At 56.9% G+C, this 21,149-nt stretch overlaps 1 protein-coding gene across 7 annotated transcripts in view; it reads left to right on the forward strand.

The window, feature by feature from the left end:
* Nucleotides 1–21,149, forward strand: part of LDB3 (LIM domain binding 3) — a 67,679-nt gene that overhangs the window by 4,135 nt on the left and 42,395 nt on the right. For 3 of the 7 annotated variants that reach the window (XM_031015183.3, XM_055353204.2, XM_055353206.2), the window contains exons 3-8: nucleotides 6,864–7,015; nucleotides 7,579–7,654; nucleotides 13,188–13,210; nucleotides 14,593–14,796; nucleotides 19,435–19,604; nucleotides 20,074–20,110. In XM_031015183.3, the coding sequence (XP_030871043.2) occupies nucleotides 6,864–7,015; nucleotides 7,579–7,654; nucleotides 13,188–13,210; nucleotides 14,593–14,796; nucleotides 19,435–19,604; nucleotides 20,074–20,110 (662 nt within the window). Of the gene's footprint in view, nucleotides 1–6,863; nucleotides 7,016–7,578; nucleotides 7,655–8,931; nucleotides 9,300–13,187; nucleotides 13,211–14,592; nucleotides 14,797–16,814; nucleotides 16,830–19,434; nucleotides 19,605–20,073; nucleotides 20,111–21,149 lie in introns of all 7 variants that reach the window. The other 4 variants (XM_055353202.2, XM_055353203.2, XM_055353205.2 and 1 more) reach the window with 2 other exon arrangements.

The raw sequence follows: 21,149 nt of genomic DNA on the forward strand, positions 1-21,149 counted from the left end.
CAGTGCTGTTTCTTGGGCAGCTCTTAGCAGTGCTGACAGGCCGTGCTGTTTATAGCCGCACTGAAGGTCAGGCAAGCCTCCGAGGGCTTCTGTGGGGCTGGCAGGGGCCTCCCTGCAACATCCATCTATCAACAGGGGAAGATAAACGGCCAGAGGTTCAGAGGCTCACAGCTGGGGAATGCATTCTTAGAGGTCCCCCAGGCCGGGTCCTCCCTGCCGCTCAGAACTGCATCTAACTCTGTGAGGGATCCAAAAGGAGAGGACATGAGGCTGGCTGGGTCCTGGGGAATGAATTGGACCCTTGGAGGCCCCTGGGCCAGGACACCGTGCAAGGGCAGCTGCATAAGCAGCCCCAGGGCTCCGGGCCTACAGATATTGTGGGGTAGCCAGTGTTAGGACTGCAGGGCTGTTTGAGAAAGGCTGGGCCAGGCTCTGCTGGGGGCTAGCTCCCCAGTTCCCTGAGTCTCCTTCCCTTTCTACATGGTCCCCTCTCATCCAGAGGCTGCCCCTGACTGCGAAGACCCTCCTCTACACTGAGCCCTCCCACCCCCAAACACAGCTTTGGCACCCCTTTGGGACCAGGCTCCACCTCTGCCCAGGAACCATCCTTGGACACAAGAATGGGCCTTGCTGGGGGCACTTGAGAGCCAGTGCCCATGAGGGCATTTTATTGGCCACACCCAAGACCCAAATGGAACTGTGGACCTGGACAGGAGGAAGAGAGGCAGGAGAGACTCAAGAGACACTTGAGGAAAGCCAGGGGAGATGTGGTCAGCTAGAGAGGGGGCAGTGACCCGTGGCTTTGGACACAGAAGTTCATTGATATGCGTGGAATAATGGGGCCAAAGGCAGACAGCTGTGTGTCAGCAGGTGGGAGGCAGTGGCAGTGGGGGCAGGATGTGCGGGTCACTTCTTGGAGGAGTCTGGAGGTGCAGAAAGGAGACATGACAGGAGCCAGTTGGAGCCACCCAGGCAGGCAGGGAGAGGCTTTTTGAGCATTGAGGGGACTCCGGCTTATTTATCGGCCAGGGTGGAGTTGGGGAGTGGGACCATGAGCAGACAGAAGGTTCCAGTGAGAGGGTGAGCATGAGCAAAGCCCCAGGGGAGGCCAGATGGAAAGGCAGCAGAGCAGGACAAGACAGTAATTTAATCATACAATGAAAATGCGCTTTGTCCTTCCTGCCCCAACCCAGGCAGGCAGCCTGGGAGTGTGGGGAGGGGGAGCTGCTGAAACTTGTACCCTTCCTACTTATCTGCCACCTGCCCCAGCCTCCACCCACCACATCTACACTGGCAGATCTAGAAGAGGAGGAAGGCAGGGGCCTGCCTGGTTTGAACACCGGGAGTGAATGATGGCCAGAAACGTCTGCAGAGCCCAGCTGCTCTCTCTGCTGCCAGGGAACTGGGGAAATAGGAGCCGATGGCATGGGTGCGTCTGAAGCCTCACTGGCGCCTTCTTTCCCCTGGGCCTTGGACAGAACTTTCCTCCCCTCCCCCCAACACCCAGGCCCCTCTAGGGACAGCAGGCTGGCTCAGAACTGGTCAGTCAGGGCTGGCTCCTCAAGATTCACCCTCTGCCAGCTGTGGATCTTGTTTCCTGTGGAGCCCAGGGATGTAACCAGCCAGCCTCGCACCTTCTGGGGGTAGCAGATGGGGTCAGCACTGTGCCTCCTGGATTTGGAGTTTTCCTGAAACTCTCTCAGCTCTGCACCCTCCTTACATAATCCCCTGTTTAACGACATAATCCTCACAACAATCCCGAGAAACGCATTGTCATTCTCTTGACACTGGAGGGTTTGGAGGCTGGCACCGAAGCCAGGGGCCTGGCCCATACTGGCACCTGTGCTCCTCCCTTGCTGCCTCCCCGCCCCCAGCCCCCAGCACTCACAAGTGGCTCTGGCACCAGCTCTCCCTGGGCTGCCCTTGGAGGTGCCCTAAGACCTTGGCCCAGCAAGGCGGAAGGGCTCCTGGGGGCAGGGAGCTGATCTTGGCCTCCAAACACCTGCAGCCTTTCTTGGGGGCTTTGGAGACAGGAGCTCGGTGCCCCACCCTGAGGCCATTCTAGGCTGCGCCCAGGGTTGGGTTTCCAGGGTTTAGAGGGGCCCATTGGCGGGAGAAGACTGAAATGTGAAGTGGGAATGAAACGCTCATTCAAGGGAGGCATTTAAATGCTCAAAGGCGGATAGAAAGATTAAAAAGAAAAAAACCACAGCTCCAAGGATTTGGGTGCTTTGGGCCCTTTCTGAAACACAGAAAGGAAAGAGGAGGATGGAGCCAGACAAGACAGACGTGGAAGCATCGTGCCTGGACTGCACTCTCCATGAGCCCTGGACTCTGGGCAAGGGTCTGAGGGTGCCCCCCTCCAACTCACACAGGCAGGCTGCTCCTGAGGTGGGGTGAAGGCATCCGATGGCTCCTGATCATCCATAGGGTCCCTGCCTCCATCCTGCCTGAAGCACCTCCCTAGAGGAGGATATCAGCACCCCCAGCCCCCACCCTGAGGGATGTTGGACCCTACTCAGGGCAGCCAAAGGCCAGGCCAGCTGAGCCCCGACAAGCAGACACAGCTGCAGGGGAGAGGCACTGGGCAGGGGATCCAGTTCAGCCACTTCCCTCTGGTCAGAGGCTTGGCTACTGACCAGACCCCAGGAGGCTGAGCTCTCCCTTGGGAGCAAGCATCCCCACGGCCCATATCTGAGGATGAGGGAGAGCCAGGCAGGTCTAGGTGAGGGGAAGTGAGGAGACCTGGCGGGGAGGGCTGGTGCCCGCTGACCCATGCCTGTGGGAGGAAGATGTCTCTGAGGCAGTTCCAGAGGGAGGACAGTCAGATAGCCCTGCAGAGGGCCCCTCTGATCTGGCCCCGGCCTCTCTTGGATATCATTCTGTTGCCCTTGCTCATGCTGTCATCATGATCTTCTGGACACAACTCCCATCTTTCCTGTCAGCGTCTCCTCTGTGACCGAGGTCACGGCCTTTCTGCGTGGGGTCTGCAATGACCCAGCCCTGCAGGGGGACGACCCCTTCTCTGTAGATGGGCATTTGGGGGTGCCCTGCCATGAGAGAGCCTTGCTGTGGGGGTGTCCTGCTGTGGGGGAGCCCCATGGGCAGTTCACTAGGACAGAACAGACATTGCAAAATTCGCCCTGGAAAGAAGTATGCTGGTGCCTGCAACTTTCTTTGAAATGCCCGGCAAATGAGATGGATTGATGGATGTGGAGGGATGGAGTGTGATAAAGCAAAGCGAGTGAAATGTTATGGTAGAGCCATGGTGGCGGGTGTTCAGGTGTGCACTTTAGAATGTTTTCTACTTTTCCTGCCTAGAAATCTGCAAACATGTCTACAATAAAATGTTGGGGATCACATAGAGGAGTAGGGAAAGTTGATTTTCTGCAGGACAGGCCTGGCTGGGCAGCTCAACTTGCCCCCAGGAGTCCCCTCTCAGTCTAGAAAACTCTTTTGCTTTCCTTCACTGATGTTGGTTTTTACACTTTGTTCACCTTTACACTCAAGGCAGCAATACACTCCTGTCATTAATAGAGGCTATGGCAATGAGTTTGGGGGTAAGGGCTATGTGTATTTTAAGAAATCTCAAGTAGTTATAAGATGCCCCTGCGGGGCCTGGAGGGCAAGCTGGACTTTGCAAAGCAGATGCTGTGGCTTCCTGGCAGTCCAGACGTCTGTTTCTATATTGTCCTTTCCTGTCTCTGCAGATTCCAGGGCAGGGGAAGGGGCGCTGTGGGCACAAGGTGGCCAGTATTTTAAGAGGGCACCACAGGCTGGGTGTGGTGGCTCATGTCTGTAATCCCAGCACTTTGGGAGGCTGAGGCAAGCGAATCACTTGAGGTCAGGAGTTGAAGACCAGCCTGGCCAACATGGTAAAACCCCCTTTCTACTAAAAATACAAAAATTAGCCAGGCATGGTGGCATGCGCTTGTGGTCTCAGCTACTGGGGAGACTGAGGCAGAAGAATCGCTTGAACCCAGGAGGCGGAGGTTGCAGTGAGCCGAGATGATGCCATTGCACTCCAGCCTGGGCATCAGAGCAAGACCCTGTCTCAAAAAAAAAAAGAAAAAGAAAAAGAAAAAAAAGAAGGCACCATAGCCCCTAGGGCTGAAATGGCAGGTTCACAGCAACTGGAGAGGGCTGTCCTGGTCTTGCTGTTATCACCCACGTGGTGTAGGGCAGTGTTTCTGTGACCCGTAATGTGGTCATGCAGAAACAACTCAGTTCCTGGGCTGCATCTGCAGAGCCCATCTGGGAATGGGCTGGACACTGGTGACTGGTGACTGCAGGGCATCCTGGTTTGGAAGGGGCTTCCCTGTGAGGGGACTGGCAGGAGCTTCCACCCATGTCTGTAAGCCCAAGGCCTGGCCAGAGGCCCACCTAGGCTTGGCACCTAGGGCAAGGGACTGTCCCCAGAGCCTCTCTGGGCTCCTTCTAGGATGGTTCTCGAGCCTTGGCCTGAATCTAGCTTCTGCCAACACTAGGAGCTGGCTTGGTCCTTGGGTTATAGCCAGGAAGGTGACTGGGATGTGCCCAGAGAAGCCCAGAGGACTGGCTGGTGGGCATGTTTGGGAGGCAAAGCCAAGGAACACTTCCAGCCACAGCTTGTAGGGGGTGGAGTCCAGAGCCTCCTCTTTCCTGTGATGTCCCTGAAGGCCAGGCCTGCATGGCACTCCTCATGATGTCATGGGGGTTGGGGACCTCCAACATGGTGTGGTGGGAGTCAGGTCATAAAGCCATTCTATGTGATATTAGCAGGGGCCAGCCCATTCCATGTGATGTCACAGAGGGTACAGCCAGAGTCTCTGGCATTCCATGAGGTATCTTTAGGGGTGGGGCTGCTAATGTCACTAGGGGCCAGCCATCAAGCTGTTTTAGGTGACATTATTAGAACCTCTGGAATTTTGCATCTCATGTGATATCACTGTGGGCAGGGCCACCAAAGCATTCAGTGTGCTATTACTGGAGGCCGGGGGTGCAGAATTTGGCATCGTTCATGATGTCCCCAAGAGGGCAGTCTGAGCCATGATGACATCCCAAGTAATGTCCCAGGAGGTGTGGCCTTCCTGAGATCCCATGGGGAATTCCTGGGATGGAGTTGCAGTGGCATTCTGTGTGGTTACACTGAAGATGGGGCCTCCAGACTGTAACATTCTGTGGTATTATTGGGGCTCAGGGTTTGGGAACTGGCCCCCACACCTGCACCTTGCCTTCTGGAGGTATGACGTCAACTACAGAACCCTAAGCGCTGCCCCATTTCCCAGCTGAGTTTGCTCATCCAGGCAGGGTTGTCGGCTACCTCACTCTCTCCACATCTGCCAGGTAGCACAAAGCACCTGGCACTAAGATGCTTTTGAGTGGGTGCATTTATCCTGCCCTTCAGCCTGGCAGGGTCTCTGGGATGCTGCTGCGTCTTAGCTGCTGCATCTCCCTTTTCTCCTGGAGTCTGAAAAGTGCTCCATAGCTTTGCAGGGTGCAGGGGTTATAAGAGGCTAATCAAGGTTACAAATAGCCTGCAGTTTTTTGTTTGTTTGTTTGTTTTTAGACAGAGTCTCGCTCTGTCACCCAAGCTGGAGTGCAGTGGCATAATCTTTGCTCACTGCAACCTCCACCTCCTGGTTTCAATCAAGAGTTCAAGCGATTCTCCTGCGTCAGCCTCCCAAGTAGCTGGGACTACAGGCACACGCCACCATGTCCAGCTAATTTTTTTGTAATTTTGGTACAGACGGGGTTTCACCATGTTTGCCAGGCTGACCTCAGGTGATCTGCCTGCCTCAGCCTCCCAAAGTGCTGGGATTATAGGCATGAGCCACCACACCTGGCCACCTTTTTTTTTTTTTTTTAAGACCAAGTCTCCCTCTGTCACCCAGGCTGGAGTGCAGTGGTGCAATCTCAGCTCACGGCAACCTCCGCCTCCTGGGTTCAAGCAACTCTCCTGCCTCAGCCTCCCAAGTAGCTGGGACTACAGGCGCCCACCACCAGGCATGGCTAATTTTTGTATTTTTAGTAGAGACAGGGTTTCACCACATTGGCCAGGCTGATCTCGAACTCCTGACCTTGTGATCCACCCACCTCGGCCTCCCAAAGTGCTGGGATTACAGGCGGGAGCCACCACGCCCAGCAGATGCCTGCAAATTTTTAAGAGACAGAGTCTCCCTCCATCACCCACGCTGGAGTTCAGTGGTGAGCGATCATAGCTCATTGTAACCTCAAACTCCTAGGCTGGAGTGACCCTCTCACCTGCCTCCTGAGTAGCTAGAACTACAGCCATGCACCACCACACCCTGCCAAATATTTTTATTTTTGTAGAAACAGGGTCTGGGCTCTGTTGCCCGGGCTGGCCTCAAACTCCTGGCCTCAAGCAATTCTCCTACCTCAGCCTCCCAAAGTGCTGGGATTATAGGCATGAGCCACCATGTCCAACAGCCTCCGAACCTTAATGGCTCAGAACAACAAAAGTTTCTCATTCATGCAACGTCCAATACAGTGCTCCTTAATCATCTCTCCTCCTCTCCATGCCCTGCATTCAGTCAGTCAACAAGCAGACAGTGTGCAGGATCACAAGGGTGGTTGCTAGAGGCGTACCTGGAAGGAGCATACATTGCTTCCACCCTCATTCAGTTGGCCAGAGCTAGTCCCAAGGCTGCAGTCAGACACAAAGCTCTAAGCAATGTCTTTCCGGCAAAGTCATGTGCCGGAAAGAGGAACTAGGCTTGGTTAGCAGCTGGTACTGGCCGTAGCGAATGAAAAACAAAATGACGGCTTCTGCTGAATACTCCCGGGTGACTCTTCCCCAAGGACTGGCCTTTCCTCAGGACCACCTTCCTTATGCTCACCCCCCACCTCCGCTATCCAATCAGATCACACCAGGCAGCAAGGCAGCCCAGTCCCAGCTCAGCCAGGGAGACCTCGTGGTGGCCATTGACGGCGTCAACACAGACACCATGACCCACCTGGAAGCCCAGAACAAGATCAAGTCTGCCAGCTACAACTTGAGCCTCACCCTGCAGAAGTAGGTGGGAGCTCTCCAGAGCAGGGGGCGGAGGCTTGGGTGTGGGCATGGGGCAGGGGCCAAAAGAGGGATTGTCCCATAGCAATTGAGTGGGCCCAGCCCTGGGCTACAAAACTGTGCAGGAAGATAAGGACAGCCCTGGGCCAGAGGAATGACCAGGCCCAAGTCACTGTCAAGCACCTAGAGGCAGACATTACTGCCTCACTTTACAGATAAGGCTGAGAGGGTGGTCCTGGTGCTGCCCGTACATGGGCCGTTGGTCCTGGAAGGCAGGTCTTACCTACTTCCACTTTGCCCAGGCAGCCCTCAGTGACGTAGCAGGGGCCCATGGATTCTGACCAAAATGCCCAGGGGCCATGACTTCTCCATCCTCGTCGGGCCCAGGGCCTTCTTGGGGAGATCCAGCCCATGGGGTGGACAGCGGATCTGAGGCCCTCTGACTCAGCTATCTCTGAGAGCTGACTCCGGCTCTCTCTTGCTCTCTCCTCACCAGCCCTGCCCAGGCAGGAGCTTCTGGCCCCAGGGGCAGCTTCCTCACCTGGTCTCATTTCTGGTTTCTACAGATCAAAGCGTCCCATTCCCATCTCCACGACAGCACCTCCAGTCCAGACCCCTCTGCCGGTGATCCCTCACCAGAAGGTAGGTGCTGATTGTGGCGGCGGGGTCCACTCAGCCCTGGTTCCTGGAGTGCTCCCCTGGCCAGCCTGCCTGGTCTTTGGCTGGCCCAACTGGGATGAGGCCGTGGGATCAGCCCTGCCCCATCCCTGCCCCTGCTGCAGCTGACCCTGGGGAAGTGAGGCAGCCCCTTGGGAGGGACTTTCAAGCCCCTCTTGAACGCTGGATGTGGGAATGAATGCCTGCCTGGGTGCAAGCCACCTCCGCTATGCCTCGTGGCTGGGCTGATAGGAAGCCAGCTTGGGCAGCAGTGTTCCCAGGAGAGGGGTCACCCTCCTGGCCAGGCAGGGGACGAGCGTCCAGGCTCTGACCTTCATTTGCCAAGGGGGCCACAGCTGGGTGACTGTGGCTGAGGCCCAGCTTGACGAGGACCTCCAGGTGTGGAGGGGCCTGCTAGCCTCATCCAGATCTCTCCCTCTGGTTTCCACTTCCCCACCTGCCCCTCCCAAGTGCATGCCCCTGTAGCCCTTAGGACGTGCTGGCAATGGCAGGCACGGGGGAGAAGGGAGGCCAAGCCCTGGCTCCAGACCTCACCACTGCCTGGGCCCTTCCCAAGGCCCCGCCAAGCAGCTCAACCCCCGAGGGCTCCCTGCTCAACTTCTCCCCCTATGTGAGCTGATAGTGACCCCACCTGTCCAGTGGGGCAGATTGGGCAGGGGAGTGGGGAGAGGGGAGAAAAAGAGGCTGACAGGGGTGGGGTAGGTCACAGACTGGGGAAGTGGGTGGAGGGCTGCTTGGGAGATGCTTGCAGAGGTAGACTGAGGGGCCCAAATGTGAGCTACCCAATTCCTCAGCTTCCCTCCTCACCTCCCCACCACCTGCCCACAACCAGCCCAGGAACTTCATCTCACTGGCAGTGTGGGGTCAGTGGAGCAGGAGGCTGGGCTGTGCCCACTGGGTACCCACTCTCAGGGGCAGGGGGAACAGACACAGAACGGGCCATCCCCTGACCCCTACGCCCACTTCCTCAGGCCCTGGGGGCAGGAAGCTTGGCTTGGCTTCCATACAGGGCTTGGCACTCTGCCCAGCTGGATGCCAGCCTCAGGCCAGGCCAGGAGCCATGTGCCTGCCTGCTCCTCCGCCAGCGTCCTCCCCTCCAGGTGCTGCGCCCAAGCGCTCTGGGCTTCAGGCTGCGGGGCTCGCACTAACACATCTGTTTCAGGTCCACGCAGGAGCGCTGGGATGCGTGTGGCCTCTAACCGCTCTCTTCTCTCTCCCCTGCATGGCCTGCCCTGTGCCAGGACCCCGATCTGGACACGAACGGCAGCCTGGTGGCACCCAGCCCCAGCCCTGAGGCGAGGGCCAGCCCAGGCACCCCAGGCACCCCGGAGCTCAGGCCCACCTTTAGCCCTGCCTTCTCCCGGCCCTCCGCCTTCTCCTCACTCGCCGAGGCCTCTGACCCTGGCCCTCCGCGGGCCAGCCTGAGGGCCAAGACCAGCCCAGAGGGGGCCCGGGACCCACTCGGCCCAAAAGCCCTGCCGGGCTCGAGCCAGCCGAGGCAATATAACAACCCCATTGGCCTGTACTCGGCAGAGACCCTGAGGGAGATGGCTCTGATGTACCAGATGAGCCTCCGAGGGAAGGCCTCGGGTGTCGGACTCCCAGGAGGGTAGGTAACGGACATACAGCTCTCCACAGGTGGCCTGGGCCACCTGGGTCCTCGGTGCTCGGCAGAGACCTGGTCAGGTGGTCAGAGCGAGGCACTGGCCCCAATCCAGCCAGCCCCGAGCCCATGAGGTCAGCAACGATCCTGTGGCGTTTGCCATGAGCCGGGCATGCTAGCGATTTATACAACCAACCACGCTGGGGTGACATGTCGGATTTTGCAGAGGAGGAAACTGAGGCTCAGAGAAGGTTAAGTCACAGTCCATTTATCCAGCTACCATGTGGCCGAGCCAGTCCTGAATTCAGGAGATTCTGACTTCCAACACTTTTTCACTAGGCCACCCTCCAGAACAGGACAGCACAGCCTGCAGCCTTCAAGAGCTATGCACGGGTCCCCACCCCTCTGGGAGCTCGGAGGCAGGAGCAGGGGAGCGTTCGAGAGGTGGAAAAGCGAGTTATCTGGGACTAGGAATAGTCTGGGAAGCTGCCTGGAGGAGGGAGCCCCTGAATTGTATATGGAGAGACTCTTTGGCAGTGGCGTGCAGGGAGCGGGTTTGCAGGAGTGACCTTGGCCAGGGTGGGGTGGCGAGGAAGCAGGACCCCAAGGAGAAAGGGGCTATGCAGGAGAACAGCAGCCTCACCCCCAAGGTCTAGCTGACAGGACTCTGGGAGCACAGCAGTTAAAAGGACATGGGACTGGGGCACTGTAGGGGGAAGGCAAGGGAACGGAGTCCCCACACTCGGCCTGTGTTAGCTCTGAGCCCTTCATGCTTGTTCTCTCACCCTAACTTCTACTCCCGCCCTGTGCAATTGGCATAGCCCTCTCCAGGCAGGGCAGGCTGAGTCAAGGCAGTAGAGCCTAGTGGTTCAGGGTTCCTCCTCCGAATCATGGAGGAATCACACTGTCCATGTCTCAGGGTTATTGGGAGGATAAAGGGCCCAACACTTGTAAAGCTCTGAGCTTTGTCTGTCACCCACTCACTGCATGACACCTGGTATCATCACTGCCTGGAGCCACCCAGAAGAGTCACAGTAGGAAGCCGGTCAGTCTGGCCCAAGCCCATGCCCTTGCCTTTGCCCTTGCAGCAGAAGGCACCTGTGCCCCATCAGGTCACTGCTCCCTGTGGCCCTCAGCTTCCCCACCTCCCCAGCTCTTTCTGGAATCCTCAGTGAAGCTGATCTCTGGCACCACATGGCTTGCTTCCCCTACCCAAGGTGACAGAGCCATATATGCCCCCAGGGTTCCCCAGCAAAGGACTTTTGCCAGAAAACTCAGGGAATAGTAGAACAGAGATGACCTCCTTGTCCCGCATTTGTTGGGCTGGTAGGTCTTCCTGGTCCTTTCCAGGAACTGGCCTCAGGCAGAGAGGTCAGCCTCTGGTGGCCAGGGACTCCCAGGAGACCCACCTGCAATGATGATAATGTCTCCCCATACTGACCCTGCATTCTGGCTATGGACCAGCTAACAGTCCACATGCCTTATCTCTCAGCAGCTCTCTCTAACACAACTCTCTCTGCAACTCCAGAGGTGGGCATGATTTTCCCCATCTTATAGCTGGAAAATAGACGCTCAGGGAGAGCAAGTAATTTTCCCAAGGTCACAAAGCTAGTAAGTGGCAGACAGAACTGGCATGCAGGTCTGCCTGACTCCACTTTGCATTGAGACAGGGACTTGCTGCATGCTCAGGGAAGTGAGGAGCCAGGCCCACCTCTGCTTCCCATAGTGCCTAAGGTACTCTGCTGTCGGTGCAGGGGCTGCCCAGAGCCTGATGAATGTGTAAATTATTTCTTGGTGCTCAGAGCAGCAGAGTCTGACGTTTCCTCCAAGGGATGGTGGGCTAGGGGAGGATGTGCAGTGGGTGCTTCATCCAAAGTAAAAGCTGATGCTGCTGTCTCAGGCAATGCCAGCAGGAAGGGCTGGAGCCTCTGACCTGGGCTGGCCTAGGGCAACTTCTGCTGGGCTGAGGCCACCACCTATGCTAAGTGGGTCAGCAACAGGGTCAGCAAGGGCTAATCCCTGTGCTTATCCATGGCACACTTCTCCCATGCTGAGCACCTTAGACTCATGACCCATTCAGTCTGCACAACCCACCTGTGAGGTAGGCACTACCATCTCAAGAATTAGAATTAGGAAACAGGCTGGGACGGGTGGGTAATTTTCCCGGAGTCACAGTGCTAGGAAGAGGCAGGGTCACAACTTGAACTCTGTCCTGTCTGGCTCCAAAAAGAAGCCCCTTCCGCTACTCTCTCCTCTGGGCAGCTTGCAGTGCAATTCTTTGGCAGCTCGTATCCTCTTGGAAGGAGGAGAGAGAAACAGATGTGGTGCAAGGGCAGACAGGCATAGGCATCCCAGCAGCCCCCTTCTTCTCCTCCCTTCTGGGGCTGGCACTGAAGGGCAGTGTCCCTCAGGCCACTCAGTGCAAGGGCCCCTGGGCAGGTCTTACATCTTTGGCTCATCTTCCCCAAGACCCAGGCACTGGCTCCTCTCAGATGTGTCTGCTGCAGCCATCCCAGCCCCAGGTCCTGGGTGGGAGAAGCTGAGCAGGAGGCAGGAATCAATGTCAAAGAAGGAGCAGGCTGCCAAGGCAGGGCAGAGGCAGCCCCCACCCCGCCAGGCCAACACTGCCCTCTGCAGGGGGCCCTGGGCTGGTCAGGGCAAGAGATGACCCTGCAGCTGTCAGCACTGGCCAAAAATGGAGAAGGAATGGAGCTCTGTGCTGGCCCTTTCCTAATATAGCTCCACTTGCAGCTATTTTGAGCCTGGGAGGACAGAGGGAATTTTATCAGTTCTGAGGCAGTGGCGGGCCTGGGGCAGACCAGGGCCACTGTGCTGCTCCCTGGGACCGGGGACCACTGACTTGAGCCTGGCTCCCCAGGGTTTGGCTGCAAATGACCAGGGCCAGGCTGGCCGGGTCCCAAGCTCCCCCAGCTACAGCCCACACTGGGCAGATTCAAGAAGGTGGCAGCGTTTGGGGACAGAGCCCCCCACCTTCCACACTGTCTCCCTCACAGGCCCCAGACAGGGCTGCTGGCCACAGGGTCTGCCACTGCAGGGAATTTGCATTTAAAGAAACACGGGACAGACACTGCTTTCCCTACAGAGACCATGCTCTGGGAGGCTCACTCTCAGGTCAGAGTGAGAGGAAGGGGCCTCTCACTGTGCTGTCCGAGCTGGGCTGCCTCGGCTGTTGAGCTCACACTTCTCCCTGCACCTCCTCGCTCCTCCATCCTGCCTCATTGCTGGCCCAAGGGGCCTTTAGGAGTGGCCCCTGGTGACTGTGCACCCCACTCCCCTATACCCCAAGAGGAGCAGCCAGAGCTGCCTGCGTCTCTTCTGGGAGGGAGAGGAGGTCAGGTTTGGGGGGGCATAGGAAACCCCGCACACACCCTGCCCCCTTACCACTGCAATGCCTGCTCAGGACAGAATTCCAGAGCTACCCCCACAAAACAGACTCTTAGTCCGGAGCTGCTGCCAGGCAGGGAGGCCCCTGGGCCTCAGCCTTTTCCACAGCAGCCACAACTGGTCCTGTCTCCACCCCTAGCTTCCTCTCTGGGGTCTATAGCCAGGTTTGTATGTGGGGGATTCATGTATGCGGTACGAGTGCCCCTGAAGATAGACAAGAAAACCCTTCTTCTGGCAAAGCAGAGGACACTGGGGACCCCTCAAGAGGGAAACATTGCTGTGTCAGTCTCTGAACCAAACCGAGGGTCCCAGTAGCTGTCATTCCCGGCTCTGAGCTCTCCCTCCTCACTCCTTGCTCTCCTCACTCATTGCGGTTTGGGCTGGTTCTGCCTCCACAATGACCAGGCTGATGATGGCCCCGGCACTCAAACTGCCCCTGGGGGAGCCTCTCTCTGACCACCCTGTCTTCTTTGCCCTTTTCCTCCCCAGGTGATAGTCAACTCTCCAGCCAAGTTAGTATCAAAGGACAGCATGTGTGTGCGCTTGCGTGCCAGCCCCAGCATGTGTCTGCGTGTGTCTGGCGTGGATAGAGTGTGCCTGCTGGCATGTGTACATGTATGTGCATATGTATGAGTGGGGTACACTTGTACCCCTGGGTGAGCCTGCATGTGTGAAGCTGGAGCATTTGGGGGTGGGAGTGGGGGCTCCATCCGATGGTTCTAATTTCATTCCCAATTTCCTGCTGCAGCAGCTGCTTAAGATGCGCCTGGGGTTGGTGACGGTGGTGGGCGCAGGGGGAGGGGGACACAGGCTGTGCTGCTGCTGGGCCTGTGTGAGCCTGAAGAATTTTCTGTCCTGGCGACCCCTCAGAAAGGCTGCACTGGATCTTGTCTGCCCGGGGAGTGCACCTATCCATTGGAGGGAAGAGCCTCCTGTGGGTAGAGGATGGCCAGCTACTCAGCAAACTGGACTTGAGGGGGCCTGGGCAGCCGGAGCCCTGCTCTGAGGAAGAAGCACATTCCCTGAAGTGTCTGGAAGATCAGAGCCCTGGGCCACCAAGGGAGTGGCCTGCAGGAAGAGCCCCTTCACGGAGAAACCTTGCTCAGAATCCCTGCGGGTGCCAGTGGAGCCGCTTTTCGCCTTTGGGGCGTTCTGGACTCAGCTTGGGCTGCTGCTCCCGTCCCCTACCCCCAGCCCCATGCCCGCACTTCCCCTGCTGTGTGTAGTGGGAGATCTCTCTGTGCCTGGCAGCCCCTGCAGACCCTGGGAGGGAGCTCAGGCTGAGCCAGGCACTGCAGGGGATCTGGGAAAGCCAAGATGGGCAAGGAAACCCTTCTATGGCCAGGAGTGGTGGCTCATGCCTGTAATCCCAACACTGAGAGGCCAAGGCAGAAGGATCAGCTTGAGGTCAGGAGTTCAAGACCAACCTGGGCAACATCGTGAGACTCTGTCTTTACAGAAAAAAAAAAATAGTGGCATATGCCTGTGGTCCTAGCTACCTCAGGAGGCTGAGGTGAGAGGATCACTTGAGCCCAAGAGGTTGAGACTGCAGTGAGTGGAGATCACACCACTGCACTCCACCATGGGCGACAAAGCGAGACCCTGTATCAAAAAAAAAAAAAGAAAAAAAAGAAAAAAGAAAACCTTCTGCTGCACTGGGCTTTGGGGGAGGGTACCAAGGATTTTCTTTTATAGACCCAGACCACCCACCATCAGGAGACTTGCGTAGCCTATGGGGGTTCAGGGCCTCAGCTCTGGGAGATCTCTCTCGACACCCACCGCGCCCAGCCCTTGCCTTGGCCACCCATGTAACCACCACCTGTTGCCCTTTTCTCCTCCCTCTCCCTGCCCGTACTCCCGCACCCCTCCCCGTACTCCCGCACCCCTCCCCCAGCGCCGACTACCAGGAACGCTTCAACCCCAGTGCCCTGAAGGACTCGGCCCTGTCCACCCACAAGCCCATCGAGGTGAAGGGGCTGGGCGGCAAGGCCACCATCATCCATGCGCAGTACAACACGCCCATCAGCATGTATTCCCAGGATGCCATCATGGACGCCATCGCTGGGCAGGCCCAAGCCCAAGGCAGTGACTTCAGTGGGTAAGCGCCTCCCTCCTCCACCGCCACTCAGTGCCTCCAGAGCCCGAGGGGTCTGGGCCATTGGGCACCATCGGGACCAGCTTTCTTCCCTCACGTTGGACCTCCCGGAGGCATGGCCCTTGGAGGGGAGCCAGCCTTCACCAGGGCCTTCTGGAACGTGGGTATCCTCTCTTCAGACCCTCTCCATGGTCAGCTTTAGGAGAAGGGTGGAGAAATGCAGAAAATGGTGGCTCCTCAAAGTGCTTTTCACAGCCTCTGCATTTTCCCAGGCTCTATGAGGAGGCTGGAAGAAGAGACTTCTACAGTCCTCTTAACAAGGGGACCATTCTGGAGGCCCCCAGGCCTCTCACAGTGAAGCTGTCCTTTAAGGAGGGGGAAGTTACCAGGTTCTTCCAGTGATGAGAATTGATTCAAATACACTGGCTGGGTTTCTGGTTTGGGAAGGGGTCTGCGACCAACCATCCACACTACTGCTGGCAATAAGTCCCACAGATGGGAGCAATCCCCTTCTCTTTGCCCTAGGAAGCCCGGCCTCAAGGCAGTGGCATTTAAGACATCTTTGGTTCCTGGAATTCACCCATTAGCTATGGTTGGGGAATTTGAGGGTTGGTAAAGAAAGAGTTGGCTGAAAATCATTTGTGGATGAAAAATGCTAGCAATGCAAACATTCATGCAGACAGACCTCTCTCTGTGTGTCTCCGTGTCTCCCTCTCTCTGCGTGTCTCTGTGTCTCCCTCTCTCTGTATGTCTCTTTCTGTCTTCCTCCTTGTTGCTTTTTCTCTGTCTCTCCCTCCCCCCACCCTCGTGTGTGTGTGTGTGTGTGTGTGTGTGTGTGTGTGTGTGTCTGTCTGTCTATCTGTTGTTTCTTTTTGACACACATACACATAGTTCCTCACTGTTTTCTACTTGGGAATACCACTGTGTTGGCTGATTATCAGTCTGGGCAACATCTTATCCCTGGGTCAGGATCCCCTAGCAATTCAAGGCAAAAAGTCTTGAAATGACAGTGATGCTTTTTTTCCAAAGCCAGGAAAACCGATGTAATAAGAGGGATGGAGGGATTAAAAAGTCCCAGAGAACCCAGTTGCACTTGGCCTTTCCAGACCCCAGCCCTTGTGGCCATGATATGCATGCAGGTTATAAAGGGCAGGCTCCCCAGCCCCAAGGGTGGAACAGTGTGGGCTCTCTGGGCTCTGCTGGAACTGAGGAGCCTGGGGCCCTTTTGGAGATGCAGTACTTCCTCTAGGCCACCAGGGAGCAGAGGTCGCCTGTCCTGGAGTTTCAAGTCAAACTCCCAAGGCTCAGGGCTGCTGCTCTTCGCCTAATTCTGGGCAAGGTTGATTGAATTCCATCATTCAAAGCAGAAAATATGACCATGCAAGTTTACAAACACAAGCATTAGCTCATGCGTACCCAGAAAAACAAGGCTGCCTAAGCCCAAGAGCTAACAGGGATTTCCTGTTAACATTTCTTTGTCACGTGTGTCCTTGGTGTGCTCTTAAAAGTAGTAGCAATGGCCAAAGGGAAGTTCAATGGAGAATAATGAAAGAAATGCTCTTCACTAACTTTCTGTTTTCTGCACGTTGGGAAGACTGCTATCATTTGGTCTCACCACTAGGGCACCCATCAGTTTTGGAATTGATGCACTGTTGATTAATCGAGACTTCACGAAGGACCTTTCCCATCTCCCTCCTGTCCCCTCCCATCCCCTCCCTATTCCTCCCCTGGTATGCCTGGAAAGGGTCCTCTTCTCCTCTTCCTTTTAATGCAGCCACGCTGAGCTGACCATGCTGTGGTGCCAGTGAGTAACCCTCTTGGCCATAACGTGCTCCCATTTCTGCTGTTAATTTCCGTGGTTCCTTCCTCAATGACCGTGTTTTTTCTCTTTTTCTTCCTCCTTCACCCACCCCATTCCCATAACTCGTTTCTGACCCTAACCCGGCTCTCTTGTGTGCGCTGCCCCTCTGCTATCCCATGATGGACGCGCACTCACGGCTGGGTTTTCCTCTGCTTGGCAGGGCGTCACCGCTGGCGTAAGTAGACCCTGCAGTGTCTGTCCAGTCATCCGTCTGTCTGGTTGTGGGATGGTGTGTGGGTTTGGTGGGATGTGTCTGAGGACCAGTGGTCAGCCCACGCGCTCTGTCCACGCTCCTCCTCACACCCACCTGTCAGCCAAACGACATCCCTTGCAGCCTTTACAGGCAAGTACTTGTCTCTTGGGGTTTGTCCAGATAATGTCACTGTGGTCACAGAAATCACAGAGTAGTGACACTCATGCTGCAGGCCCAGGCTGGGGGTGCATACTTGTATTCTTCTTGCTGTGCTTTGGGGTAGCTCCCCCCGCCTTTCCTATCTGCACTGGAACAGTGTAGACCCGGACATTAGAATGCACACTGGGCCATTATTCAGGGCTAGAAGGTGACAAGGTAACCTCTTGGAGGCCACTCCCCAGAATCCTCATGGGAAGTGTATCTGCAGGAGCCAGTGCCTGCCATGACCACCCATGGGAGGGGAAAGGTGAATCAGACTGGGGGCTGCACACAGTGAAGCAAATGCAGCGGTGACCTGATGTTGCAGTGACTGTGGAGTGTTTTCTGTGGCAAGAAGAACAAGCTGAAAGTGGGTCCAGAGAGTGGACTCAGGCCAAGGGCCAAGGACTGCAGGACCTGTTCCATCTTCTCTGCATATATTCTCCCTGAGCCTTGGTGTCATGAAAGGCACAGCAGTTTCCTCATCTGACTCCCAGTCTTGGTCACAGCAGCAACAAGAGTCCCTGGTCTTTGCACAGGGTTGTGGGAAATGAAGCCAGAAATGCTTTCCTGAACCTTGGAGCCGAGAAAGGCACAGGGGAGCTCCTCCTGGGCACATTCCAGGGAAACAGCAGCAAACACCTTCCACCTGCTCTCTGGATTGCAAAGCTCTGTAGAGAGGCTCAAGGGCCTTGCATCCACGCCTTCCCTCACCCACTGCACAGTTCACACTCCCTCCTTCCCTCCCCTCCCAGTGGGTCAGGAGCCAGGACCAGGGAGACCTGGTTGTGCCTTCCTGTTGCCCATCTCGCCCAGACCTTAGGAACACTTGGGACTCCTCCCTATGCCAGAAATGGCCTGTCCCAGCAACAGCAAGATCCCACCCTCTCCTTTGCTCCCTGGGCAGCTGCAGGCTCCTCCCTGGCTGGACCCTAGAAGCCTCTGCTGGTCTTTCCCAACCGATCCCAACCACAGGCTGCCAGTACATATAGCTCTCTGGGCCAGGGCAGGGCCTTCAGCGAAGCCAGGGCAGCTCCACCCAACCTCGATCACCTTTCCCCACCTCTGCTCTTGTAGCCCACCCTGAGCCAGACACAGGGACCAGTCCTGGGACACAAGGTCAGTTCCCTGTCACACTCCTTGCAGGGAGGATATAAGACATGGACAATGGGGAGTTTCCTCTCCCAGCCAGCCAGCCCTCTGGGGAAAAGGGAGAGGCAGGCAGAAGAGTGCTGGACAGGGCATCTTTCCAGGCATAGGTCCAGGGCCTCCCACTGGGCAGAAGTAGCCTTCCTGAGCCCTATGACTGCAGGGAGCCTAATGGAAAGGACACAGGGCTAGCAGCCAGGAAACCTAGGTTCTCACCCAATGGGGCCCCTATCTGCTGTAACCTGGAGCTAGTTGGCTGGCCTCTCTGGACCTCAGCTTCAGCATCTGTAAGAGGAGAGGGCTGGGCCAGCAGTCTGTTACTGTTGTGGGCTTCACCTGAGCCCTCCCAGGCCTCCGAGAAGGTGGGCTGGGCGGCTTGGTCCTCTGGTCCCCCGGCCAGGGTGAGTGGGCTGTAAGGCTTTTGACCATGGCCTGCACTGCAGTCTGATTCAGGCTGGGAGGCACTGGACCCGAGGGGCTCTAGGGTCCCTTCTGGCTCTGATGTAGGATTTGTTTGTTCAGCCAAGAGTTTTGTGCCAGACCCTGGGAGCCTAAGGGAAGGTCACCTGGTCCTCCACAAAGGGTTGCGCTTCTCTGGGACAGAGGACCAGTGGCTTCCATGCAGCCCCACTCCCAACTTCCCCAGGCCAGAAATCCCCTGTCCCTACAGGCCATGCCAGGGCTGTGCCTTGCTGCCTTGTTTCTTACCACTTTCCAGCAGAGTCAGCCTACTCACACTGAGCCCAGGGCCCCCAGTCCTTTTCCAGGGCAGTGACAGCATTGGCAGCTCCTTGTTTGGATCCAAAAGTGTGAGGAGGGCAGGAGATGGATCCTGAGGAATCCTCTGGGTCCCCCAATTGGCCTCTCTCCAGCCAGCCCCAAACTCACGGCCTGCTCAGGGAGGTCAAAGAAGACCTGTTCTGTTTCCTCCCTCTGTAAAGGGGATCTGGGGGTGGAAATGTCTCCGGCCTAGGCCTGGAGTTAGCACTGGGGAAGGGCAGACCTGAGGGATCTGAGCCTCCTGTCTCTCATGAGGGAGGGGAGTCACTGCTTCACTGTGACCAATCTGAGCACCGAGAACCCAGGTCATGCCCATATCTCAGGTTCTCAGACAGCAATGGATAAAGGCAAGGTGGGGACAGAACGATAGGGGCCACCAATGGGCATGGAGCAGGGACCCAGCAGGGTGGGAACTGGGCTCCAGCCTAGCCCTCGCCCACGGCCTCTCTCTGCATTACAGGAGCCTCCCTATTAAGGACCTTGCCGTAGACAGCACCTCTCCCGTCTACCAGGCCGTGATTAAGAGCCAGAACAAGCCGGAAGACGAGGCTGACGAGTGGGCACGCCGTTCCTCCAACCTGCAGTCTCGCTCCTTCCGCATCCTGGCCCAGATGACGGGGACAGAATTCAGTGAGTGCAGGCTCTCAGGGTGGGTGCAGAGGAGGGAGATGCTGAGGGGCCACCAGAGGCCTGGGCCCAGCACTGCAGAAGCCAGGGAGTCCTGCTACCTGCCCTTGAAGGTGGGCCAGCCTTGATGGTTTGTCAGTGGCTGGCAGGGCTCCTTCTGGGCCTCTCAGGCAGGCTGTCCGGTGACAGCAGCCTTCTGCTCCAATGCCAACTCCAACAGTGGGCAGCAGGCTTGGTGTGCAACTTCCGGGTGAGATGATTGCCCAGGGCTGGGATGAGGCCCTCTCAGGCCACCCCCTGACTCTTTCCCAATGTCTTCTGGGGCCTCTGCCCAGCACACAGTGGACAGGCAAGGGGGCAGTCATTGTGTGGGGCCTGGCTGAATCCTGGGGACTCAGTGCCCACAGAGCCCCAGCAGCTTTCCTTGCTGTGTCTCCCGTGAGTCCCCTGACCAGCTCCTTTCTACCAACAGTGCAAGACCCTGATGAAGAAGCTCTGCGAAGGTCAAGGTAAGTGCCTGGACTCAGGCTCTGTGGCCTTGCCCTCTAGCCCCGTTCCTCCCCGGGCAGCCCCCAGGTCACATCACTCATGGAAGGGACCTCTCAAGTTCATGGATTTGGAAAGCCTGGCCTGCAAAGGGCTCCAGCTGACACTAGCTTGAGGCAGCATCGTGAGTCAGTGAGGTGGGCACCTGGACCCGAGTCTCTGTCCTCCAGGCCCAGGCTACAAGAACGAAGGCTCTGGGCTCTCCCAGCTTCATCCCTGGGCAGGGGGCAGGGCTGCTTTGGCCTTTGCTGGGCTGTTGAGAATGAGGGCATCTTTCCCTGTGAGGACACCCGGCTGGCCACCTTGCCCACCCACTCATCTCAGGGCCTGTCCCCCTACGATTCTGAAGGCTGGGCACTGAGAAACAGGCACACAGGGGGCTGTGCTGGACATGAACGCCTGACCCCTGGACTCACCTGTCCAGACCCACATTGAGGTACCAGTTCTGTAAGTTGCTCAAAGCAAAATAGTTGCTGAAAAAAAAAGAACAAGCCCTGGACATGAGGATGGGTTTGTGCCAAGCTGGGGGTCTTAGAGCATGGTTTCCCCATCAGTTGCAGGTCTGAGGCCACAGCCACCAACCTACCACTGTGGCCCGTCAGGTGCTCATAGCATGAGGTGGGCATGGGGGGGGACATGCCATCCTGGAACTCACTGGAACCCGCTAGGGCCTTCCATGGTAAGGAGTAGGGCTCATTGTGATTGTATGTACACTTCCGGTAGCAAATATGTCATCTGCATGTTCTTCCCGGCACTGTCTGCCTTGGGCCAGTGCATCCTGTGGCAGCCTCTGTGCAAGGGGCTGGGGCTCAGAGGCACCCTCCCATCCTGGGCCAAGCTTTCTGTACTTGCTAACCAGCAGGCCCAACACTCAGTGGCCATGTGACCTGTGCAGAGTAGGACTCTGGAGCCAACTTAGACTTGTGGATTTTATTTTTGAACCAACACTTTTGCCAACTCAAGTTGCTCCCACTTTTTGGCCAGGCATCCAAGCCTAAGGTG

The sequence above is a fragment of the Gorilla gorilla genome, chromosome 8 (genome assembly GCF_029281585.2).
Source record: "Gorilla gorilla gorilla isolate KB3781 chromosome 8, NHGRI_mGorGor1-v2.1_pri, whole genome shotgun sequence".
In the NCBI taxonomy this organism is placed as follows: domain Eukaryota; kingdom Metazoa; phylum Chordata; class Mammalia; order Primates; family Hominidae; genus Gorilla; species Gorilla gorilla.